At 42.1% G+C, this 27,208-nt stretch overlaps 1 protein-coding gene across 1 annotated transcript; it reads right to left on the bottom strand.

Annotated features, from left to right (window-relative positions):
* Positions 1-1,012: 1,012 nt before the first annotated feature.
* megf8 (multiple EGF-like-domains 8) lies at positions 1,013-27,207 on the bottom strand. Its single transcript, XM_086153956.1, has 44 exons — positions 26,760-27,207; positions 25,983-26,169; positions 25,687-25,850; positions 25,402-25,611; positions 25,104-25,284; positions 24,363-24,451; positions 23,680-23,893; positions 23,093-23,276; positions 21,784-21,929; positions 21,591-21,701; positions 21,358-21,509; positions 21,110-21,211; positions 20,838-20,985; positions 20,309-20,472; positions 19,704-19,907; positions 18,005-18,202; positions 17,510-17,758; positions 15,136-15,254; positions 14,905-15,036; positions 14,606-14,719; positions 14,355-14,438; positions 13,218-13,457; positions 12,955-13,139; positions 12,572-12,785; positions 12,188-12,428; positions 11,946-12,078; positions 11,516-11,766; positions 10,094-10,204; positions 9,876-9,994; positions 9,520-9,751; positions 9,253-9,424; positions 8,913-9,076; positions 8,687-8,822; positions 8,358-8,589; positions 8,139-8,265; positions 7,837-8,047; positions 6,752-6,966; positions 6,471-6,666; positions 6,218-6,386; positions 5,907-6,099; positions 5,642-5,812; positions 5,361-5,491; positions 4,488-4,620; positions 1,013-4,269 (listed from the first exon to the last, which is right to left on the bottom strand). Exons 2-44 carry the CDS (start codon positions 26,155-26,157, stop codon positions 2,779-2,781), a joined length of 8,607 nt encoding a protein of 2,868 aa, XP_086010082.1. The 5' UTR covers positions 26,158-26,169; positions 26,760-27,207; the 3' UTR covers positions 1,013-2,778.
* Between the last annotated feature and the right edge of the window lies 1 nt (position 27,208).

Here is a 27,208-nt window from a genome sequence, read left to right as displayed (position 1 = left end):
TGCAGTCGGGTTGCAATGGAGCTGGAGGTCTCCAATTAAGCTGCTGCTTCCTTCTGGGAGGAACTGGAGAATCCAGACACAAGGAGAGATTGCATTCTGTTCACAGAGAGAGCTTCTGTCACAATCAGGACCGGAAGCTTCTTGCTGTAAGGTGGAGGCGCTAACCACTGATGGAAAACCACACCTAGGTTTAAATAAACATTTACTTTACAAAAAGCCAAAGTGCAAGGGCCATTTAAAAGATACATCCTCAAAACAAGAGGACCATTCAGATGGAGAGGGTTTAGGATTACTTTATTGTTTTCACACACCATCTAACAGAAAAAGTAAATTATTTTCTTTAAAAGTGGGACCTTGAAGAAAGTGTGTATTACGAAAAGTGAACATTGCCCATGTTGGAACCTTGAGGGACCTCATCAATGAGTAGTGCCTGAGACAAATTTTCAGTTTAACTGGAAAGGTCTGCAGAACTATTTGAGAACATAACAGTAAATGCTAACTGATGGCAATGTAATGTAAGAATGTCTAATATCAGTAAAAAGCACAATTCCCTAAACAAAAGATAAAATGTACAAATGCTTGTAGGGGAAAAAAACAGCAAGGGTCACTGGAGTGATTCAAAGTATGACAAGTTTTAAAGGTAGAAGATAGTATTAGAAATTAAAACAGAAACTTGTCATCCAGTATTCTCCATGGAGAGGTTGTAATTTAGGGTAACTTTCCTGTTACCACTTTGTTTAGACACATACTCGAAGGTGGTGAGTATCATTTAACTGTAGTAATTAAGGTTTGAAGCATCTAAAACCAGGGACAAATGAAACAGCAGTTAGGTATAAACCCAAATTTAAATTCAAATAGTTTGACTTATGGTGTTGTCAGAGAGGTGCATTGTTACACTCCAGCATCAACGAAAACAATTTCATTGAATTCTTTTAAATATTTTTAACATTTGTATTGTTTCAACAGACGAATCCATGTAACAACCAATGAGGCAGCATTGCAACTGCAGGACTAATGTTTCAAGGAATTTCCTTTTTATTCATCCAATAGTTATGTTTGTCTTCCCAAATCACATTCACTTCTGTTACCCAGGATGTTAAAATGACAAAACCTCACAATTATAAACAACACTTTATTTCATCCAACTTAAGACAGATAATCTTAGGGCAATCTTCTGTACAACCGTTTCTTTCAACAACAAAGGTAATGTACAAAATATGTATGTAAAAAAAAAAAAAAAATAACAGTGATATAAGCAAAAGTTAAAAGGAAAATGTGTACAATTGCTTATCCACGGGTGACTGCTATAAATAATGAGAATATTTGAATAAACTTTGCTCAAATCAAACACTGAAAAAAATCCTTCTGATTTATCTGATAACTCTCGAAAAGCACCATTCTGAATTCTTCTGTGACACCATCTGCAACCCATTCGGGATGATGCTGCATTTTTGTGTCTCACATGATTACCGGGGCTCCTTGCCTCCATGCAGTGCAAAAAGAAAAGAAAAACAAGTGCATCCACACATAACGGTATTATCCTACCACTGAGTGTGTAATTCGGGCTCATCGCATTGAATAGTGCTGTCAAATCTCTCACCAGGAGAAGATTCTGACAACTCTTTCCATTTTCATTGTACATCCAATGTGGTACATTCCGTTTTTTATCCGTAATTTTAGACACATGACTTATCCTCCCCCGAGTCTGTAGTTATGATTAATAAAATGACCTCTGTCAGCAGGATGCCTAAAAAAAGAGAATTCAGGCAAAACAAGCCTAACAGACAAACATTTCACATTAACAAAATGAAGACGTATTTTTTCATTTCTATGGACATATTCTGCTGTGTCATTGAGTTATAATAGAACCAAGAACATAAAACTTCTGGAGTAATGATCCTTCATCTTTTCTATTTTTTTTAACGAAATGATAATAATAGGTTACATACAGTATATTATTGTCTTTACCTACTCCAGGACATCATAACACATTTCTGTTAATGTGAATCTTGGTGTAAGTCAGATGACTCACAGACAAGGCAAGAAGAGAAGGCAGATGAGCAGGATAGAAAAAACAAACCGACCACACCATTGATCAAGAACTGAATGAATATACAAAATTATACTCAACGATCTTGCATCTTTTAAAGAATAACATGAATCTTAAAAGCTTGCCACATACAGAGTTAACAATTCTAGCTTGTCTTTAGGAAGATAAAAAAAACATCTCACAAGCAACGTCGACTGTTTCCTGCACTGACATCCGAAATCAACCTCATTTTGTGGCACTGGCTCTGTCTCTCATTCTCAACATCACTTCTGATTGTCACCTTTTGGCAAATAAAGGACATGCTGGTTGTGAGTAACCGATGTCTTACTTTATGCTTTTGTTATGTGAAATTAATTTGAGTCGTAGTTCATCTTAAGTCTTTGTGCGAGAATGACTGTCAAATGTGCTCATACCTATCAAGTGAAAAGCCAGAATGCAACATTGTTTTGTTGATGCATGTAGCTGTTGTAGTGCATTCAAAAAGCCAGCTGGCTAGTCACATGAAGCTTTGAAATATAGTTTAGCAATACATCATACAATGAAAGACACTTAATGCATGATACAGTGTATGTACAACTTTGTTCAACTAACTCACCACAGGTGACCAACAGAACTTTCTTTTGGACTTGACTTCCCGCTGTTTCTTCCAAAATATTTAATGAGTAAATGATCCTTTTTTTTTTTTTTTACCATCACCTTTGTCATATTTTCTCATTCATTTTTGTTTCCTACATAGCCATAGTTGTAAGGTGCTGATGCCCCAGCAGCCCCTTGCGCCCGGCACCCACCCCAGGGTGTCCACCTCCATTGCCATGGCCACAATATTCTTGCAGGTTCTGGCGCAAAGTAACGAGTGCAGAGCCCAGACAGGCACGATTTTGAGCCAAGACACCCCCAGGCAGCTGAAAGAGGACAGTGGCCACACCGGCCATGCCATCATCTGTGGGTTCAAGGGTGATGGGCCCCACCTTAAAAGATGAATATGAAAAGCCCATCAGCTGAGACAGAAAGGGGTCGGAACGGCAAAAGTGCTGGTAGCCGCTGTACGTTGATGGGTGGTGTTGATGAGATCCTGGGGTGCCAGCAGTGGTACTGCCATAGTGGTGTGTGTTCAGATAATGGAGCGGCAGGTGCTGGCCACTGTTGCCCCCGCCCAGGGTGAGATGATGTTGGTGGTGGGCGGTGGGCCCAGAGCCCAGTTCATGTTTGTAGGAGACAGCTCCTGCCCTACCCCTCTGGCCCACCAAAACTCCTCCCAACTTGCCTGTGCGAGCATGGGCGAGTGAGACAGTGCTGCCTCCAACCCCGCCACCAGAGGAAGGTAAGTAGATGAGCTGAGGCTCTTCTGGTTCCAAGTATATGGTCAGTTTGGCAAAGGGACGCGACGCCATCTTAGTCATCTCTTGTATATGACGCCGCTGTTCCCGGCGAAAGTCAAGGAACTGCTTAACCTTCCATAGAAGGACACAGACAGACAGGAAGAGGAAAAAGCAAGAGAAAAAAACTGAAAAGAAAACAAACAGGTCAATGTGGGCTTGGTCCTGTCGCAAAAACAACAGACCCTGGGACTCTCCTTGTTTCTCTGCTGTACCTACACCTCGGAGGGCAATGTAGAAGCGGCTGGATTTTAGAGAGTGCACTTCATGAGGGAATGTGATGACCACACGATCCCGAACCTCTCGAACAATCAGCACTGTCTGCGGTTTCCAAACCGTGATGTACGTGATCAGTCCTTTGGCCAGCTCTTCTCTAATTTCCCTCTCCACCCCAGTGGATTTTGCTTGCAGCTGCAGTGGGTTATGTGAAAGTATTGGACCTCCGAGGCTGGATGAGGCATTAGCAAACACCTTTATGGGGGAAGGAGGTGATTCCTTGTCTGTTGTGGTCCCCCGGGTCACTGATTCCTCCTCGATTTTGATGGTATGAATCCCTGTGTGCCGGTCCACATCCACAATGAAGGTATCATGAGAGTTTGACACATATACTTCCACTTCCCCAAAGGTGACATCAATTGTAACTCGAATGTCCACGTTGGTGAACTTTGGCTGAGCCGCAAAGAACACAGTGCGCCCCTTTGGTAGGTTGCGAATTGTGGGATCATGGAAACAATTGGTCTGGGATGTGGGGTCGAAGCAGCACTCGGTGTCAACGTTGAACTGACGATAACACTGGCGCCCGTTCACTGGTGTTCCGTTGAACGAGTCTTTGCACTTGGCACACTGAATGAAATTTAGATAGAAACGGATACAAGAGCAAATGAGACGTGAATTTAACAACTGTATACAGTGTGACAAAAAGTATGTCATTCAACCTGTATTTTTCAGTGATTTCAGTAAACAACACAAGGCATCACTTGTTCTTACATATTTAAGTGCTTCGATAAACGGACAATGCCTGCCTTGAAATATTTACACTTTCAAACACATCATATGAATACCTGCTGCCTGTAGCAGTCCTTACGGTCACTCTGAGGACTACTGAGACAGGATGATGTCTCTGTGTTATTTTGGCATGGGCAGCCTGTGCCATCATGCTCATTGCAAGTATCTGCATGGCCATTACACTGACACCTAGAATGGGAAAAAAAATAAATTAAAAAAATAAATAAATCAATCAATACTTATGAGACACTCTACACATCAAAAATTAACTTTTACTTTGATCACATAAAGGACTCATCTCTTTACTTGTCTTTCAGCATTGCATTGGACACCATTAATAATCAAATCATATTTTAAAGGCTCAAAAATGTATTTGAATTAAAAGAGACCGCTGGCCTGGATCAAGTACGATTGGCTCTCTCATTTCGCAGGTTGGGCATGGGATATGTCTTGGCCTACAACAGCGATCTTGCCCAGCATCCACAATTGCTATTTGTTTTATGGTCATTAAAGTTGTGATTGTATCATTGCAGCTATTATGATGTAACAGTAAACATTACTGTTAGGACAGTGTGGCTCAAGGGGTTTGCATGGTCATCCTTGGAACTGATCACTCCTGTTTCGATTCCCTCACTCCTCCTTGCCTATCGAAGTGTTGGGCAAATCACTGAACCCTTAATGCTCATGGTTCATCCATGATAGATTAAATGCGGTGCACCTCCCTGGTGAGCTGTTCCAGGCATGTCCAACGGGGAGTAGACCCCAGGGAAGACCAAGGACACACCGGAAGAACTGTCTCTAGGCCGGCCCTCTTCCCCCCGGAAGAGTCGGAGCAAGTACCAGGGCTGAGGTGTGTCTGGGCCTTTCTGCCTCCTGCCCCTGTGACTCGACCCCGGCTATGCGGAGGAAGATGGATGGATTTTACTCACTTATCACACTTTCCCTGAAGTAGGAAGTAACCACTCAGGCAGCTTTCACACTTGTCACCCACACTGTTGTTTCGGCAACTGACACAAACGGCATTCTCTTCTGTGGGACCCTCAGACACCCAGTCCTGTATCTGATGAAGAAATAAAGAAAAATAAACCTCTGGAAATGGATAAGGAGTTATAACAAGGACAGTACTGAGGATATAAGAGTAAGTTCTCATGTCAGCGTGATTGCTTTTTTGTAGTCAATTGAGAGAAACACCCAGACTGCAGCTACTTACACTGTTTGGGTCTAAGAAGAAGAGGTGGGGGTTCTCCAGCGCCTTCTTGTGTTCATCCCGGGACAGACATACCGCACTGTTCCCCCTGCAAAACTCCCGACACGGACGACAGGTGCCACCACCCTTGGCAGAACCCACAAACAGTGGTCTACATTTCTCACAGTGCTTTCCCTGGAATAAGGGGAAGGAGAATGCATAAATTCGCCTTTGGATTTGGAAATCATGTACCTGAAAAAATGCGTGTACATTTACTGGCCACACTTACTATTGTGTTGTTGTGGCACTCGAGGCAAACATCTGGTTTTGAGACGCTGGCACAGTTGCTGTGTTTGTTGCAGCTACACTGAGAGGAGCAGTTGTCCCCTACAAAGCCAAAATGACACTGGCAGACTCCCGGGGACAAGCATGTCCCATTCAGACAGCCTTGTGCACACACAGGCTCACACTGACCAGAGATACTGAAAAAGGGTGAAAAGAAAGTGACTTGGGTTTATTCTATGCATGTAATAATACAACAACGGTGCCTTTTAGCAAAATATGAATGCATTGAACATCCATTGCAGATATATATCTCACCTGCTGAGTATGTAACCCTGTTTGCAGGTGCAGTGGTATCCCTGGGGTAGGTCGTGGCAATCCTGAGTGCTGTTACAGTGGTGGTGGCTGTTAGCACACTCATCCTCTTCTGGGCAATGGAGAAAAGACCAGCTGCTATTTCTCAGGGGGCAAACACCTTCACTTACACCTGGAGGAAGAACATGGAGACTAGCTGTTTATTTTCTGTCATTGGCAGCAACCTTGAGTAAATCAGCTTAAATGCAATTCTCACCATCAAGTCCTCCTTGCAGGCACCGTCCAGCCCCATTGCCTCCTCTTGTGGCACACCAGCCACACTGTGGCCTGGCAATGCACTGGGAGCATTGGGTGAGCTGCGCACACTGGGGAGAGCAAGAATCCCCCCCAGAGAGGAGACGGCCGCATTGACCTGCTTCACATCGCAGAGGCAAAAACGATGGACTCATACACTGCAAAAACAGGGGAGGTCAATCACACATTTGTATTGTTTTGATATAACACTAATACACTGATCTTTAAACTTCAATGTCTCACTTGCTGCAGAGCCATGCTCCATACACAGTGCTGCCAGCCCCCATCAGAGCCTCTGGATCCCAGACAAAGGCTGCAGTTATGTAGGGTGTGACAGGGTGGTGGACAAGGCAGAGGGGGAGATGACTCAACCTGCATTGGTGAGACGTTGAGCAGGGCGTAGCTGAAACATGTCCAGTCGTACGTGGGATTCACACTTAAAATGCGTCTTGTCTCTCCTGGAGAAAAAAAAAGCAGTCCATTTTCACCTCAAGAAAAAGACACTCTACACAGATGAATGGTTTTGCAGCGCAGGGTAAAATTAATGGGACTGAGACCAGAGAAATCATATAACGTCACTACCCAGACCGCATGGCAATATAAATAACAATGGCGGCGGTGGAGAAAAGTTTTTTTCAAATTCTATATAAATCACAATATGTTTAGAGATTTTATAATCTCTCTGATGTAGCTGGTACAAATATTGATCAAATAGGACAATGAAGTTTTGGTAACCCGGGATCTAATTAACATACCACATACCAAGGTGATCATTTCAGGCATATGCACATACTCATTGAGTGCAAAAGCTCATCAGCTAATAAGCTAGCTGTCCTGCAAATGAATGTTCAATTTATTAGTTTGACTTGGTAAGGGCATATAAAAATTAACTAAAGTAGGGTATTGAAGTTAAGAAAATATTATATGGATTGATGTTCATTGGTTTCTATGGTTCATTAAAAGTGTTTTGACCACCTACTCTACATATAATGCTTTATTGATCAGATAATACTTTATTAATCAGATAATAAGAGGCCGCTTTTGAGTTGGGGAGCAATTAGACTTGCCTCAGGATAACAAGTACCTCCTTCATGCAGGCCAATGAAAAACTCCATTATGATTAATTCACTCAGCGAGTGTTGGCATGCCAACATAGGCGAAAAGACAGTCTTTTTCATTTTTCCCCTTACCGAAGACAGATAATACGTGACTTATAAATCACATATCAAAGTAGTGCAGAGTGGGTTGTACAGGCCTTTATATTTGTGATAGAACTACATCAAAATTAATGACCTGTTTTGAAAGTTCCTAAAAAACATTGTCAGTACCTGTTCTTTTGAACTGGCGTGTCCACATGCATTTCCCAGAGGCTGTGCACTTTGGACAGTCAGATGCCTCACAGCTGGTTTCAGTGCAGTTGCTGGAGAGGAAGATCTCTCGTTGGTTGATGCGACAGTCATGTTCCGAAGTGCAACTGACGGAGCTGCTGATACAAGCTCCCTCTGGACAATTGGTGCACCACTTACATTGTAAAGCCAGCTAGAAGTTGAATTGAGCAGTTTTAGTTAACAAATACGGTACAACTTAATTTGGGGTAGTAATAAAAGGTATGAGTGTTACACCGTGCTACCTCTGATGGACTGGAGAATGTCTTGGGATGTCGGGCGAGGCACTCGCTACAAGTTTTAAGTCTGCGGCACTGATCTGGCTGACGAGGAGTTGGGGAGCAAGGAGACTGCCCCACGAAACAGCCCATTCTGATAAAAAGAATCGAAGATAAGACTAAGAAGCCCCTAGTACTTGTAAACCAGCTCTATATTAAAATTGACAATGTGTCTCTCACTATTACCTTTCAGCTGTATCAGAAGATGCACAGCCTCCCCTGCACCAAATGCAACTGCCAGTGGTGGTATTACAGGCCTCTGGTGTGAGCATCAGGGTGCAAGGGTCTGATGGCACAGTCAGAGTCAGAAGTCTTCCCAAGGTGACCCCATTGAAGCCACCAGACAGGAAAAGACGACCATCCCAACTCGTCATGGCAAGAGACACTGACCGATTAACTGGATCACCTATTGCAGAGACTGAGAAAAGGTTGTATCATGGTAAGTTCATGGTACAATATAGGGAATGATTCAATGATTCATGATTGAAGCTCAAGAAGGACATTGAGACAGCTACCTGGTTGGATCCAAGTGTTGCAGTTAATCTGGTAAAGGGATACAGAGTTACTATAGTCTTCAGCTTCCGTCCTCCCCCCAACAATGACCATGGTGTCTTTCATCAGGGCAGCGGCATGAAAGAAACGTGACAGGGGCTGTGCGGAGAAGTGATTGAACAGAAATGGTTAGGATATTTTGGCTCACTGGCCAATGAAGGGTGATAAGGGATAGAATACTACTCTCACCTTATTACCCTGTGATGGGACCAGCAGAGACCAGGTGAGGTTTGGGTAGTACAGACTGTAAAGCTCTCCTGAAGGCTCAACAGTCTCCACGTGAAAACGGTAGCCTCCAAAGACATAAATGGCATCGGTCTGTTCATGGTAGACTGCCGAGTGGCCATATAAACCTATGTTCAGAATGTAAGAGGGAAACATTTAAATAAATTCTCAATAATTTTGCCATCTGTTGACAATATATACAACTCTACTTGATGTAAATGCCAATCTTACTTGAAACTGTGGTTTAATTAAAATAATAGTAAACACCATGTACACAACAAGAATGAAAAAGAAGGCCTCAAACCTGTAGGTGGCGTTCCAGTGTGTGGGGCGATGGTCCAATTTCCAGTAGAAGTACTGAACTCCAAAAGATGGTGGTTGAATCCGTTCTCCGGAGAGTAGCCTCCTATTAACAGCACAGAGGTGTCTCGACGTACAGTTAAGGTATGCCCTGCCACTGAAGGAAGCACTGAGCTCTGTCATGAGAATAAAAGTAAACGGGCATGAGGTAATATGTAAGATTTTGCAAATATTGTCCACTTTGACAAAGAATCTGCAGCTATGGGTATACCTTATGTTCTCTCCAAACTAAACTGCTGAGATTGAGAGTCCAAGAATCTCTTGCAACAGACGTCTTAGTGACACCACCCACCACCAGCATGAAGTTTTGACCAGCTCCATGGATTCCAGACTCATGACCGATAAGCAGTGCTGATGCATGGTGATAGCGAGGGGTAGGAGAGGAACCCTCATCCATTGTGCTGGTCAACATCTGAGTCCAACGACGCTCTAAAACTGAATACCTATACCAACATGATATGTGGATCATTTTACATTTATACATGGTTGATAAGATTTCACAACATGGTGACTGCTAAAAATAGCTTTTGCCTAAACTTCCTAAATATTAAGACAATATTTTCTTACCTGTAGATATCTCCCAGAATCCCTTCTGACAGAGACAGCCCACCGTACATCCAGAGGTTGCCTTGTGGTCCAGACACTATAGTGTGGCCCAATCGGTGGAGGAATCTATGAGCCTGATTCTGTTGGTACAGTGTGTATCGATGTTATAGATTAATTATTTTATGGGGGAATGTACATCATTATGTTGTTATGTGTTGGAAACATGCTCATTTCTGTACCATTGTCAATTGTGTGTCCAGCAGGGTTTCCCAGACCAAACTGTTGGTGTCCCACGGAACAGAACAATCTGAGCCGGCCCAACCGTCTGAGCACACACACACTCCTAGGGACTGAGACGAACAAAATGTACTGACGATCAGTGTATATCCATTGGTTCCGGAACCAGAGCTTCTTAAATTATCAGAGAAATAGAGTTTGACTTGTGTCAAAATTCACATCAACGGAGGTTCTCAGTCATCCTCATCATGGATAATTTTTGCTGAAATCTTTTCATGGCAACTGGACTTGAATTTGGATTTCCCTTGAAGATGCTTCACCTCTTATGCAACAGGCTTCTTCAGTGGGGAGTTTTCTCTATATTGATGGCATGATTGGGGGTTGGTCATTGCAATGACTAATGTTAATGAGAGTTTTTTGCAGAGGCTAGGTTGTTGTGTCAATGGGGTGTTGTAAGGGGGAACAAAGGTACAACTTCGGGGGACTTACCCAAGTTAAAATTTGGTACAGTTAAAATGCAACTATGTGAAACAAAGGAGAGAAACCTTTTAGATCACTTGCACTGAGGTTCAAGTGCAAGTCACCGGGTACTGATTTTGGAGGTGGATCTTCCTGGGTGGTTTGGAGGGTGCAAATAGGCCTGGTGTGTTAGTTGATCTGTCAACTGGATCCCAGTACAGATTACAAAAGGGGGACAAAAGATCGTGCCCCCCTCCTTTGTTCAGAGACTTTTTCTGTTAAAATAAATAAAATAAAAATATACAAAAAAAATAAAAACCTGGTTCCCCCTAAACTTCCTTTAAATAAGTGACAAAATCGATGTTCTCCTCATTGATTCAAAATCCACTTTACCCAAAGCCAAAAGCTTTTCTATCATCATTTATCATCCTTGACAGTGCGCTATCTTTTCAATCCCACATCAATAATATTACCCGGTCTGCCCACTTCCACCTACGAAACATCAATTTTCTCCGCCCCTCCATTACCACACCCCCGACCCCACACTGCCGCCATCCTTGTCCAGTCTTGTCACTTCCCATCTGGACTACTGCAACTCTCCTTTTCGGGCTCCCTCAAAAATCCCTCCTTACACATCAACTGGCCCAGGATTCAGCTGGCTGTATCATCACTAGAATCCGCTCTCTCCACCACATCACTGTGGTCCTCAAATAGCTCCACAGGTTCTTGGTACTCCCTCCCCCCAAGTCCACTACCCTGCCAATTATATGCATAAAATTCCTCAAAATCTATTGAAGTGAAAAAGCCTCTCAGATGAAGGGTGAAACGTTTTCAAGGAAAAAAATCTAAGTGCAGTTGCAACGAGAAGATTTCAACAAGAATTTGTCAAAATTAAATCAAAGCATGCTATTTAACACCCTTGTAATCAGTGAATGCTTGTCAATATGCCTTTAAATGTGACTTACTATGTTACAAGTTCCTCTTCCCTCTACAAATCCACAATCCTGAGGACACATTTGACGGTCACAGTAGGGTCCCCTATATCCCAGAGGACACTGGCAAAGCCCTGCTTGGCACTGGGCACCCCCTGGGCATGCAGGTGACCCCTCATCGCCATCATCGACACCTTGGTGGCAACGTCGCACCCAGAAAGATGCGTTGAAACCCTGAGGTTTGTTTGAAGAAACGTTGGCCTCAAAGTACACAGATATCACCCCTGGTGGTGGAGGAAGGAAAAATAGCATGAAATCATAGTGACTTCCATATCTACACAGATGGATGAGTAGAAGTGTAGCTGAATATAGATACTTCAACGCTTGCATTTTGCAAGTATTGCCCATTAGGTTAAATATTTTATTTGGGTATTATTTTGAAAATTATAACGGGGAAAGATACCAGATGTGGCCTCTACGGTGATTGGCTTAGTCCTTGTGGTGCCACAAAATGCCCCTATCAGGTTGTGATCTGAATGTACAACTCCATTGGCCAAAAATCGCGGAAGGCCATCAAATACATAAACATAGGAACTCTGCAAAAATAAGATAATTACCATCATCAATTCCTGATGCTACAGGACAACAAAAAAAGTTAGGTTCCAAGCATAATGAATTTTACATGCGGTTCATGTTTGTACTTACTTTACAATGCGTATGAGAGTCTGGGTGCAGAGTGAGGGCCACAGGGGGGCATAGCTGTCTGGGGAGGCAAGGACTCAGGTTCTCTGTCACTGACAGGACCCAGAGGCAATGAGAAAGTCCTACTTTTCCCTCCGTACCACTTCTCCATCCAAGGGAGGAGGATAGTGGGATGGTAGAGGACGAGGTCGATGAAAGCAGCACAGACCGCCCCTGACACTGGCGGTAACATGTGCCGTTGTTCCTAAGAGACAGAAAAGAAGACGTCTGCGATCAAGTCCAAGCTCCCTCACAATCTTTGTGCTTATGATCAGAAAGATAAATCATTCTAAATTACAAAGCTGACAAACTTTTATTGAACGTTAAAAAACAAAATTCACTCCTTACCTTGGGTCTCCATAGTAGCCAGGCAAGCAGGACTCACAGTGTGGACCCTGAGTATTATGTGCACAGTAACACTGGCCCGTCTGATTGTGGCAATAACCCCGGAGGGGATCGCCATGGCCATTACACTCACATGGCACACAGCCGCTGCCGCCAGCCAGGGCTGAACCAAAGCTACCGGGACGGCAGTGCTCACAGTGGGGGCCTATTGTCCAATCTGAGAAAATAAGCAGGAAAATAAAGCAAATGTAAAAAAACAGTAGACTTTCAGTGTCTTATGCTGCTCAAATCTGCTTGATTGATTAATCTCTGAGTTGAAACTCTCATCTTTTTTGTGAGTTAAAACAAAATAAAGCTATCAAAAAAAGAAATTACAAAGGTCTCACCCTGGCATTCATCACAGATCCCTGGTGCTGTAATACAGGTGGAATGGAAGTTGCAGCCACAGTCCACATCGCATTCAACACCACTTAAAACCAAAGTGGCAGGATCCGAGGTCCAACCGAGGGAACATTCACACTCAAACCGTGGGCTGCCGCTACATAGACCCTCTCGACACTCGTTGTAGCACCTGATGGTTTTGTTTTTTGTCAGTTATTTCTCTTGGAAGAGCAATTTTGCCAAACCGAAAAACAAAAAGTCGACGTACGTCTGGTTGCAGTGCAGAGTGCCATCCCCTGTGTAGCCTCTTTCACAGTGGCACTCATAGGAGGTAGGCGTGTTGATGCATGTGGCAAAAGGGTGACAGTTATGCAGACCCAGTCTGCATTCTTCTACATCGGGGCAGGTTGGATAGGACCAGATTGCATCTTTGTCAATGTTGTCAAAGTGCTCGAGCTCCATATCCATTTCCAGGGGTCGAGGAGGAGCTGAGGTTTGAGGCTCAGGGCTGGACAAGTGGAAACGGATAAAAAATGAATTGCTAAGAGAGCCAAAATATATTGATGTATCTAAGGGTTTCTTTTATAGCAATATTTCGAAATTATGAAGTTAAAAGAGGCTGGCCTGGCATCCTTCCATCCATCCATTCATTACCTTCCCCTTATCCTACACAGGGTCATGGCGGACGCTGGATCCAGTCCCAGCTGCCACCAAGAGCCAGAGTACACCCTGAACTGGTTGCCAGTCAATTGCAGGGCCAAATAAACAAACAGACAACCATTCACTCTCTCATTCGCACATCTGGGCAATTTTTCCCAATTGACCTGCAGCATGTTCTTGGACTGAGGGAGGAAACCCAAGTAGACAAGATACGAACGCCACACAGAAAGACACCCTGTCAGAATCGCACCAGGGTCCTTCATGAGGGTGTGGGGCTAACCGCTACGCCACCATGCCGCTCAATGGCCTGACATGGCAATTTAAAAGATGTGTGATTTATGATATCTACTTTCAATTGATATCTACTTTAAATTGATGGATTAATTGAGGGTTTGAACATAAAAAAAGGACGACATTTTGTAAGTATCCAATGAATACATAAATAAATAATTAAAGATTTAGTCAAGGTTATATCAAATAATCAACGTATGCCACCCATATGACTAGTCTTCAAAAAGCTTTGGAAAAACTATCATCTCTCTCCTACCAAGGACGTTCTCCGCTTTTCCCGTTCATCCATACCGCCAACAAATACAGTCTCTGCCGCCAATGCCGTTAATTAACTTAACTTCTAGCTACAGATTTAATACATGCCAGCTGTGGTGTATTGAGTGGAAAGCTATCTATCCAACACAATACCCTATTCCGTAAAACAGTTTTTGTGATTTTGTGCTGGATGTCTTACTTTGCAGCCCTTGCTTCAGCTACAGCCACACTGCAATTGTAGACAGAAGGGTCATCCATGCCTGCCCAGTCTCCCCTCAGACATCTAATATTTTTTTAGAACATAGAGAAATCACAGCTCAAATGAAGTCACATGTATTTCTGCCATCTGATTAAACAAAAGTTATTGACGACTTACTGAAAAATATGTGATAAGCAGATTTCTCCCAAGTATTATTTATAAGTATTATTATCCATCTTTATAGTACTTACTTTCCAATTGTGGGATTATTATAGTCACCACACCAGCCACACTGGAATGTTCTCAGGCACTCTGTGCATGTGGAAATGGCCGAACATTGTTTACACTGGGGAACCGAATGAACACTAAAAAAGCGAAAACAAAGATTAGTGACTCAGGTTTTTGAACAAAGTTTTCATTGTTTCAATTCAATTAATTATTTCTAGATAACCTAATAATATAGTGTTCCTGAACACCGTATTTGTCATTGAAAATGTGTTCTGACTCAGAATTAGAAAAAAAAAAGAAAACATTTAGAGTGTCGTTTTACCTGTCATACCAGTCTCTGCACTCTCCATAGGGGTATTTTGTGAGATATGCAGCAAAATAGAAGCAGGCCTGGGCCGACTCACACCACGCACACTGGCTCGAGTTGGAGAGACACTCACTACATGTCTTCCTCCTTTGAAGAAGAAAAAATAGATAAAAGTTAGGTTTCAGCTTTTGCAGTTTAATGTTTTTCTTGCAATTATTAGCACAGGAAGCAATGTATATGACTCACTGGTTGCAGACTTTTGGACAACCTTGTGGGTTACGAATCGAGCCATCGAGCCTTCCTCTTCGACTGCATTGGTAGTCCCCTTTTTTGCTTGAGTTTATTTGCCACTCACAATAAGGATCCTGCAGGCAAAAATAAGTGATTCAAACACACAGCAGTAATTAAGTCTTTTTAATCATTTAAGCCAATGCAATATTGGGGTAAATTTGCTATAACGCAACAAAGGCTCCCCCCCAAAAGGGCTCTTAAGAAACATTGCACTTAAGTTTTTTTCCTTGAACCAGACTCTTTTGGTTTTAATTAAGTTTACATTTTTATTTGCAGTACCACAATCAATCTATTTGAGGGTTAGGGTTAAGACAGACAAGGCAAGAATCCAATCATATAATATGGGGGTTGATATTTCTGACCACTAGCCAATAAAATTAGTATTAGTAATAAAGCAAAATTCACTTAATGGAAACTGAATTCAAATATCTTAAATAATCACTTGGTATAAAAAAGAACTAAATTAGGCGTTATAAGCTTACAATAAAGAGAATGATGATGTGTGGCATGCATGAAAAGTGATACTAAGAGGGAAAATAATTTCTTTATCCACATTACTTAGAAACACAAACAAGAGAAGCTCAATAATTTAAATACCTCAAAGAATAAAAAAAGATATTAAAAAGATGATAGAACAGAGCCAGACAAACACACTGCAATCAAAAAGTACAAAACGAGATGAATGAGCTACATTAAGAGGATGTAAACTGAGGAGAGGATAAGCTGATAAAAACCTTCAATAAAGTAAGCATTGTCCAACCAGTAGAAAACAATATATATTTGAACAAAATTTTGAAGATACTGATGAGTCATACTCGCAACCACAACTCAGTAAGTTGTGACACTGGTTCAAAATGAAGCTCTGGTTACAGTGATAACTGGAAACACATAAAAGCCCAGGCTCTGATGGATTGATTGCTGATTGAAACAAATTCTTCTATGAACCGCTGATTCTAAAAATGTACTATACATTTTTTGGATACCCAAAAGGGGAGAGATCCCCCCTCATCGATTAGAGCTATTATTTCCAAAAGACAGACTGCGAACAATATCAGCCCTGATTGGTATTGTGTGCAGATTATGAAATATTTGTGCCAAATAAGCCAGAATGATAGATGAAGTTTTAGCATCGCTCATCCATTTTGATAAGAGGGGATTTATCCATCAGAGATACAACCAAGACAGTCAATACAGACACTTCATATAACATGGAATATATAAAAACGCGAGCGATGGTAATGGGTTTAGACGAGAAAGGCGTTTCACTTAGTCAGGTGGACCTTCTATATGTGGTTTTAGGCATATTGAGTTTCCATGTAACTCTTAAGGCCTTCCAAGCAATATATGCAAATCCAACAGCAAAGATGAAGATTAATGGCAGTCTCTCAAACTCACTTACATTGGAGCATTCATGTAGGGAGGGTTGCCCTTGTTCTCCACATGCGCTAACATTGAATCACACACCACACTATCTAAATACTGTCACCTATATCTGGTTGTATTTGCTCTTTTTAACTTCGTTATTGATGTGTCTTGAAACTAGTCATATTTTATCCTTACCTTTATTATAGTATTTCTGAATCTGATTTACAGAACCTGTTAGCCTATATATCTGGTGAAAGGAAGAGATCTACAGATCTATATTTGATTTCCATCTTACTGGCATGAATATGAGCTATGTCAGAATAACTACATATATGGATATTTCACAGTCTGTATTTGCTTTGAATGCTTTTTAAACTCTGTATAGCCTCCCTAATAAAAAAATGATTTACTGCTAGTGTAAATGTGTAATGTAGTGGTGGCAAAAGCAATGTGTACAAGTCTTTGTTAGAACTGTAAGTATAGAAAAGCCCCAGCTCATATGAGCTGTTGAGCAAATGACATGATTTTATAGCATGGTGAGAGTTCTTCCCTATCCAAGCCTTTGGTGCAGAACAGAAAATATTAAATTTGCCTTGGCATCAAATTACTAATGGAGCAAAATTCATTGTCAGCAAGCAATGTCTTTCGTTTCAAGGGGTGAGAGCATAAAACAGATAGTCTTATGTGTGAAACAGCTATGCTAATTAATAACACTGATAAAAATAAATAGTTTTCATACACTATAAATTGTTATAATTTTTTGCCCAAGCAAATATTTCAGAAAAATATTGCATGACACGACAGGTGGCTTATAAGAATAGTGGAATTAGATGGGGGGGATGGGAGGTTGGGGGATTGATGAAATAAAGCCAATGTCATTAAATGCCCTGATAGAATTCCACTCACATCAATAATACAACTAAACAAAATGAATTAGTATTAGATGGTGCTTTGAGTGACGTACCTGAGTGCAAGCAGAGCAGTCTCTATACTCTTCACACAATGTGCAGTGTTGAGGTGCCAGCAGTAGATGGCGCTGCCCCGCTCCCTTCTCTGCCTCAGGACATGGCTCTAGGTCAGGGCTCCCCCGCAACAGGCAGCGGGACAGGGAAGGGCACCAACCACAAGACTGGTCTGACAGACAGGCCAGACAGGACATGTACCCTGAGCAGGAGCCTGAGCGGTAGGGCTCTAAAAACAGGAAGGATATCTCCTGAAAAGGTAGATCGGTTTGAGAGAGTTAGGTAAGTTTGCTTTATGAAAAGGAAAGAAATCACAGTGTAACGTCAAATATCAATTATGTATGCCATGTGTGGATGTACTCTAACATGATTAAATAAAAAGATAATTCATATGTTTATTGGCTTTGAATATCTTTGGGTTCTTTTTCAACTAACTGCTTATGCAGAAAGTATCTGTCTTGCAGAAATGGAGAACTTTTTAATTTGCCAGTACTTACACTCCCTCCAGGCAAAGTTCTATTCCAGGTTAGGGCCATTTCACTGGTCTGTCCCGAGCCTGAGTTATTGAGGTAACCCTCGGCCTGAACAAGATAATGGTTGCCCCTTGTCAAGTTAGAGAAGAGTCTACTCCCATCTGCACGAGCCAGCAGCTTGAGCTCTTTCTCCTGCTGAGCTGCCCAACTACCCACCACCTCCTGCCAGGAAGCAAAGATAAAGTGGAGAAAGGTTTGAGTCGTTTGAGTCAGTGCTGGAAATAAATCAATCCCTTAGCTATATTATGCAAATGCAATTTGCATGTCGAAATTTTCACAAAATTTCAAATGCAGACTTGCCAAAATATATTAATTTGAAATGTCAGTTCACAATGCAATAAAAATAGGATGTTTTGAACTTAGCTTCTGAAAACTTCCCTTTTTTCCTACATAGTGTTCTCATACATCTTGATTCTGCCTTATCACTATTTGTACTATTTGAAAAAACTGCAGATCAGTTATTCTGCTGTTTCACAAGTGCTATATGCTGCTGCACTGCATGTAGCCTACTCATTGCTGATGAGAGCATTATGAAAACACTATTGAGTTCATTGATCCAAAGGAAAAAAAACAATTATATAGCTAAAGAAGTGCTAAATTCTAATCCAATTGTGAGTGTTTGTGCACAATCAAGGTTAAAGGAAAAACTGTCTGCTGGCCTGAGAGCAAATGATCTGCTACCTAGTGCATATCACTAATCCCAACACCCACTGGTACGACTATGGATATATTTTAGACATGTCAGATACACTGTATTATCTGTACAATACTATTTCTTTCTAGAGATAAATTATTTCTCCTTAACTGTGGTGAAAGATGTCAAATGTGAATGGTAGGCAATCATTACACAATCGATACAAGCTGATAAATAAACATTCTCCCAGTACCCAGTACTAAGTCTCTCACTTCTCCCTGTAAGACGACCACTACCAGCTTTACAGAGGCCCAATATACGATTCTACACTTAATGTCATTACTGTTTGTTAGCTGACATCAGTCAATTCTCCATCCTCACACAACTCAGGCTCTCTCCTCTGGCAGTTACTTCTCCTGACCCTGGTCTCCCTGGATGTCTAGCTGGTTTGTAAATGTAACATGGATTTCCTTTGCTGCCAGGCAGGAGGTCTAGAGGAAGACCAAAGAAAAGATTTATGGATGTCATGAGAGAGGATATGAAGTTAGTTGGTGGGAGAGAGCAGGATACAGAGAATAGGGTTAGCTAGAGAAGTTTGATTCGCTGTGGCAACCCCTGAAGGGAAAAGCCAAAAGGAAAAGAAGACGACATTTCTCAATTCTTAGAGTAAAACTTGCAATTGGTTAAATGTCATTTCACTGGACTCCGTAGCCTTTTGGATGTATAGAATTAACATGTTGCAAAGCCTCTTTTGTAGTGAATCAGCATCTAAATAATATGTACATTGTGCAGCACCTTAAGGGAACACCTGCTGCAGTATAAATAAGATGAAATTAAGCAGATAAATTATTTGAAGAAATGGGATTTTGTCAGGAAAAGATCTGGTGTTGTCTGTATGCTGTGGGAATGCTTGTTTTATTCATTGCCAACCAAATTCAGCTGATCGGTTGAATGTATCTTTTTATCTACTGCTTTTGAAATGAGTCCCAGACCGTAACAGAAAAACCTTTTGAATATAATTTTTCTCACCAGTTGGCTGGAGTTGGGCCCCGACGCCATTCGGGCCTCGAAGTGGAGTCTCTGGATGCGAGCCCACATGGAGACAGTTTCAGTGGGAGGGGGAGCAGGCGGTGGAGCCCCCCAAAGTGGGTGGATGAAGCCCCTGAACTGCAGGGCTACATCCATCTCTGTCGTAGGGCTAAGAATGATGGTTGTGCTGCGGAGGATGGACACCTAATGAACAGTGAAGAGGATGTAGGACAGGTGGAAGTGGAAACACATCAACAGAAGCACTATTCTCTATAAACTTCACAAGCTTGACAAACTTCATAAAAAGGGAATCCTCTACGAGGGCATTGCAAAACAGACAAGGAAAAACAAAAGAAAGGTGAGCAAGAGGTTGAAAAGACAAAAGCACAAACATGAATGTTAAAATAAAAAGAATGTTAGAAACATTTTTCATGTAGAGGATAGACCCCTTCAGTGGAATCAGTGTCTAAGTCATACAGAAGGAAGGAAGGAAGGAAGGAAGGAAGGAAGGAAGGAAGGAAGGAAGAAAGGAAGGAAGGATAAGTAGAGGGAAGGAGTTACAACCACAACTAGTACAGTTACCACTTGAAATTTGGACTCTGTACCTTGTCAGGCTGGGAGTCATTGCGGGGATGCTGGAAGGTGAGCAGGTGCAGTCCCGGGACATAGTTCTCGGTGCGACAGGAGTGGAGGGAGGTTAGGAAAAGGGTACGCTCCCCCCACCAGCCGTACGCCCCTGAGATCTGGTCCACACGGCACGCACTTCGCTCTGTGAGACCGAGAGGGAGAGGTCAGCACACAAGCAAAACATGTGACCTCTTAAAATCTCATAACAGCATTTTGCTCAATGCATTACTGCACTGAAATGAACATAAGCAGCGACTCTAATTTGCCGTGTGTTGAAAAGGAGTAAAACAACATGATCTCACTACAGCAACATAAGTTGTGATTGAAAAGGCAAGTCAAATCATGGCCTGAGTTGCCTGGCCAGTCACACCTAGATGTAGAAAATCACAATGTTTCATCTCAGACACAGCCAACATGAGTCTCGCCCCTCCCATGCCAACTCCCAACATCTTTTCTGTCAGCCTGACACTCAGATCACTTTTATCCTCCTTCCTTCCTAAGTCTCACCTGACACAGGTAGGCAAGATTCATTCTGAACACACCAGCCAAATTCCCCAGGTGCGCGGGCTAGGGAGGCTGGAGTGCCACTGAACACCAGACAGGATTGACAATCTGACAAGAAGCGTGCCAGGCCCAGGCAACCGGTACTGCCACACTGTTCACAAAAAAAGGTAATGAATTTCATTAGTCAGTCTTATACACTGTCACTTAGCTCCATTTAAGTCACAAGTCCAATTTCAAGAGCGCTACGATTAAAGACCCATTATGTTCTGTGTTACCGGATTAGTGGGCTGATATTCTCGACAGCGGCCTTCACACCAGCTGCATTCGGGGTTCTTGAGACACATGCTCTCGTCCAGTGCCTCAGCACAGACAGCATCCTGATAAAGCAACCCCCAGACACAGATATTCAGTTGTTCCATGTTGTGTTTGGTCAATTCATAGTGTCATTCCAGTACCAATGTGTGTGTCTTTCTTCATCTACATAATAAGATCTTCTGTTTTCTTCTGAACAACTTTGACTCACCCTATCACCTTGATCGCTACTGACAAACAGAGGGACTTTGTAAGCTGCCAGGTCCCCACGAGCAACACCGCTGTAACCCCCCGCTATCAGCAGCACTCGCCCTTCCATCACGGCAGCAACATGTGAGTATCGCCCCTTCACAGACTCCCCGTCTTGAAGAAGAAAAACAGTTTTCTCACATTATTGCAAGGATGAGAAAGACAATTGTGCTGAGTGAAAGATAAGTAACTTACTGAGGGACCATCTCTCCCCTGCTGACACCCACTGGTGGCAGCCCAGATGGTAAAAGAAGATCTCTTCATCATAGCACTTCTCCTCTTGGTAGTGAATATGAACATTTCCACCTGAAAAAAAGCGGCAGAAAAAAGTGTTGCGGCATAATGCACTGCAACTGATTTTGCTGCTCATCCCTCAGTTGCTACTTACCATAGACCACCATGTAGTTGCCAATGACAGTCGCGGAGTGGAAGGCTCTCTCTCTGGGACCCGTTGTAGGAAACCGAGACCGGAAGGATGTCCAGAACCGTCTGTCTACGTGGAATACGTCAGTGTTGTTCACCCTGACGCTGAACCTGAATTGAAAAATGAGCGGGTAATAAATACACTTTTGCACTATATGGTTTGAAAAACATTGCTTATCTTGAATGTAAGGGTTTTATGATTATCACATTATTTTTTATTATTTCTACCTTTGCTGCTTATTCTTACAAAAGCACTGCCAAAATAAATCCAAGCCAACTTAAAACTGGAAATCAGCAGAAAACAATGTTTAAGAATCATACAAGGGCATCTATCAGAAGTGACAGAGAAAGTTTCATGACATATACTGGAAAAATAGGGCCCCTGATGCTTTGCCAGATTTTTTTCCTCCTAATGTCGGAATGGCTGAGAATAACCCTAAATTTAACTTGTACTTTTATTTCATATGTAACTTCCCTTACCATCACTATTTTATGTTTTTTATCGCCTTGCACCCCTTTTACCTGATCTGAGTCATGTGATCACTGACACTTCATTCATCTGACCAATCATTCTTTAAGTGTATCTTAATGTCATTTCAGTTACACATAGGCTTAGAAAAAGGCCAGAAGATCACCAACTTAAAGTCACTTCCAATGTTTTACCTTGTCTTTGCCTCACTCCTGAAAGGGTTCTAGTTTCATTGTACAACTGTGCAATGAAAAATAGGTAATTAGGCTATAATGTTGCATGATTTGGGAACACTACTGCTACTGACTCAAGTAATATTGTGTATATTTGCTTTTGTTCTCTTCCTGAATTCGCATTAATTAATTGAGAATGTTCTTATTCTTGTTTTTTACAAGATGGGAATGTGGGATTGATTTATTTTTCTAACATTTTCATCTTGTGTCTACTTTTTTTAAAGTCTAGGGCCCATGTTACCAAACTTTGATCACAAACACAGTTCCTTGAAGTTTTGAAAAATAACTAGTTGTTCAGAAAGCTGAAGAATTTTAGGGATTTCTTCCACACATTTTGATGTGATGCCTGACACACTTCTCAAGATAATATAAAATAATCACTAAAAGAAAGTGTAATCAAGCTCTCAGCATGCTAGAGAAGAACTCTGATAATGTGCTGTGCATCTGACATGTTTTTGGTCAGGCACATATTAAGTATATCAAAGAAATGAACTTCTTACTCCTATATTTTTTACTGTATAAATGAGCACCGCCTGTTTATGAGATAACCTCCTGCAAAAGAGTGTATCTACCGAGCAGTGGTGGGTCTGTGACCTCCATAAACAAGCAGGGTCCTGGAGGGGCTGTGGAACACCATAGAGTGACCAGCAGTGGCTGGTGGTTTCCCACCAGTCGAATGAATTGTCTCCCATCGTCCAGAGCCACGCAGGCTGAATCGATAAAGGGAGGATGAGAACATGTCCTCCTCTGTGCGTCCTATGGGTAAAAATGGATAGGAGGTAAGCATAGGTGGCTGCACAGTGGTTAGCAATTCTGCCTCACAGAAGGAAGGACTCTGATTCAATTCCCTCGGGGGGGGGTCTGTGTGGAATTTGCATGTTCTCTACCATTCCACTCCCACAAAAAGTCAGAAAGTCCAAAGAACATTCAGGATGTTAATTGGAATACAATCTGTAAGGTTTTGACACATTGGAAAAATGCCCAGATGTGAATAGTTGTTTGTCTTGCCCAATGACAGCTAGGATACACTCGGAATCCTGACTGCAGGACAAGCAGTAGGAATGGAATAGGTAAAATGTTGTAGGCACTGTATTTATCACTCAACAAAAATTACAGTTTTGATGAATTTCAACTGTCACGCAAGACATAAGATACATACCTCCAAATACATAGAGATAACTGTCAACTACAGCTGCAGCATGATTGGCCAGTTTGGGAGCACCACCTGGATGTGAAAAGCCAAGCTGCTGCCAGTTGTCCTGGAGTGGCCGGTACATCCAAACATCATTAGCCAGGGAGCCCTTTGCGAGCTCCCCCCCAAAGATAACCATATTTCCCATCCACTCTATGGCTGTGTGGGAATGACGGGCAGCCTGTCAACATGGAACGAAACTATGTTCAAGCTCAAATTAGGGATAGAATGAAAATAAAAACAATTCCTGATGTCATGAAAATAATTAACTTGAGCAGACCACCCACATATTCATCACAACTAGTAGATTTGGACATTTTAAAGAGCCAAACGCAAGGACTCAGAACAAATACAGAAACATGTGAGCATTCATACCCAGCAGAGAAACAGATGACTGTATGAGACCCATTAATAAAACAGTGGGAGTAAAACAATGATACTTTGTCAAGAAAATACTCTAATTTCATTGTTAAACTATGACACACAACAAAAGTGATGAATACGACTGTTTTACAGATTGATTAAGTAGTCAATTCAAGTGTTTACTCACAGAACTGCAGAGCAAACCAATAAAAGCTAGCAGAAGGCACACTGCAAACGAATACAGAAAGAAACACTAGGCGTGTTTGTGTATATCCTTAACCACTTACTGGAGCGTGACCATAAGACCTGCTTTCCCACTGATTGGTTGTGAAGTTGTATTTGATCAAATCACCAAGAGCTCTGTTCAGATCAAACCCTGTAATGACAAACGGCAATCAAAAACGTAAATGAGAAATAAATAGACTAAGGGGAGAAGCCTAAGTTTTTCTTTGGTCCCCATGTTTTACACAGCATCTATAATTTGACACATCATTACAAATTGGATGAAGCTTAACACCATGCTGACTTTCTTCTTATTTGTAGATATATGTTGGTTTTTAAAGAAATTCTTAGACAATTTGTGACGCTTTATAGGCACTGTGTGAATCTTTTTCAAAAATGTATTGAAGATTTATAATTAATATTTTCAAGTATTTTTTGAATTTCACAAGTTAGATGTTGAGATTGTTCAGTCATGTACAGAGGAGGGATAGTGAATATAGTGGTAGATGGATGCTGGAGTTGGAGCTGCGATCCAGGAGGTCTAGAGGAAGACCAAAGAGAAGATTTATGGACGTAGTGAGAGAGGATACAAAGTTAGTTGGTGTGAGGGAGGAGGATGCAGAGAATAGGGTTTGATGGAGAAAGTTGATTCGCTGTGGCGACCCGACTACGAAGTATATTTTGAATGATTTTTTGCTTGATTTTTCTGTGCATGTAGTTATACTGGCAGGCTGGAATTTCATTTTATAAACTATAAATCTATACACATTTCATAAACAAAACTAAAGAAAAAAAGGTTCTCTCACCTCCAAACAAATACATAGCTCCAGTCGAGGACAGGTAGACACCTGCAGAACCAATCCTTGGAGGGATGTGGGGGCTCCCCTCACTTACACGCCACCACTGCCCCGCCCCATTGTCATCATGGAAACTAAGCTGGCAGCTATGACCCAAAGAACCTGGGTTACATAGACAATGATCTCCACGCTGAGATAAAACAATGAGGGAGAGAATTATATCAGACCAATGGTTGTAGAGCTACGGCACCACCAGGACTTCTTAACACAGAAATCAATCTTTAACATTTCTGACAAAAGTGCTTACCTTGTCACACTGGCCGTGTGCAGAGCAGGCCTGTGAGCAAAGAGGGACTGTACAAGCTGGTCCCCCCCAACCCTGATGGCAATGGCACTTTGACGTAGAGGAGTCACAGCGCCCATGACCACCACAGGCTCCAGGGCACAAAGAGAAAGTGTAGGTTGCATTGAAGCCAAGGAGGTTGTAATTAGCATCACTAAAGAGATGAAGCAGCATCTAAAACCAAGAAAGAATTCAACATTAGCGTTCACATATTTCAAGCATCTGAGTCATGAGGTTCAAATGAGTTACCTTGCCAGACTTTGCCTCAATTGACTGTGGTAGAGTGTTGCCACTTAGACTGGCGAGGAGGGGGCTCTGGTACGAGTCTCCATCATAAACAAAGAGGTAATCATAGGTGCATTCTGTGTCCATAAAGGTGAAGTTCAAGACAATGCGATGACTGTTGCTAGGCGCTGTTGGATATAAAGTGATAAAAATGATCATTTGGTGCAACTGACCTCAAAGATGTGCCTACCCCTATTATAAATGGAGTTCCTTCTTTATCTGGAGTCCTGTGCAAAAGACATTATTTTGGCTCTAAGCACCTTTGATAAGCCACTCGCAGTTTCCGTTGACAGAGTAGTTTCCGGGTCCATCTGTGACATGGCCAGGTGGTCCCCTTAGAACCTGCCTGTGACCCTTGCAGTCACCCGACTGGGACACAGGCAACCCTGCCAACAACGCAACCAGGACGAAGGAGGTGGGGAAAGGGGAGGCCATCACTGGGACAACCTGGTTTAAGAGAAAAGGAAGAGAAATGGATAAAGTGTAGCATGGTTTCTTTAAGACACTTTTCTGCAAAACGGTTACAGTAGGATCATAATTTATACTGTGCAATTTCAACAAGGTCAACGGAGTCATTTGAGAGTAAACCATACCAATTAATAGTAATCAAGGATATAAGGATGCCCTTACTTCAAAATAAAATCAAGCAGCTCAGCCATCCTGATTTGAGTTCATTGCAATACAGTTTGTCAACAGGAACTCTTGACTGCAAACTCATTTGCACTACTATAAAGAAGTGACCAACAGCAAGCAAAACTACACTGCCTTACACTGCTAGAATGAACCTGAAAACAGGTTGTGGCGAATTAGCAGGGGGCTTATTAGCCAGATACAGCTCACTAACATCAAACTATTCCGGATACGGAATGTTGCATGCATGGGAAAAAAGCAAGTTACAGCTGTACGTAAATTAATGGCCTCCTTATATCGGCAGCAATGGAGTGCAGGCAACGACAATGCCAATCCAGAGTGCGAAGTCAGATAGGCAAACCAAACACCATTAACTAGCCGGAGCCGTTAGCTAGCATCCCACTTACCAGTTCCCGTTTCTTTGGAACCACGGCAATTTACATTTCCGGCGTTCCTTCTGTTCGTAGCTACAACATGAGCTAAACTAACTGTAATCACCCCTAGACTGACAGCTACTGAAATGGCCAGTTATAAACTAGTAACTGCCAAGCGCTTCCTTGGCTAAGGCTAACACTACCCGATTGTTGCTAGCTAGCTTGTTAGCAAGCTAAGCCAAATCCAGATGCGCAATCGTCAGTGGCTGCAAAATCTACCGGACTCAACCATTATTGGGAATAATGTTTTTCGGTAGCAAAACAGCGTTGCCACAACTAATGTAGCGTAAGCGCATCTATTTCAAAATAGAAAACAAGGAAGTATTTCAACAAAACTGACGTGGCTTCTATTCTATCTGAAGAATAAGTGCTCCTTGTTTTGGTGCTCACGACTAGCTGGCAGTCCCAAGAATCCCCTCCTC

This window comes from Fistularia commersonii, chromosome 10 (assembly GCF_037954325.1).
Source record: "Fistularia commersonii isolate RoL2024-O1a breed Wild chromosome 10, RoL_Fcom_v1.0, whole genome shotgun sequence".
NCBI lineage: Eukaryota > Metazoa > Chordata > Actinopteri > Syngnathiformes > Fistulariidae > Fistularia > Fistularia commersonii.
Note: the sequence above shows the minus strand (reverse complement) of the source record. Positions and strands in the feature narration are given on the sequence as shown.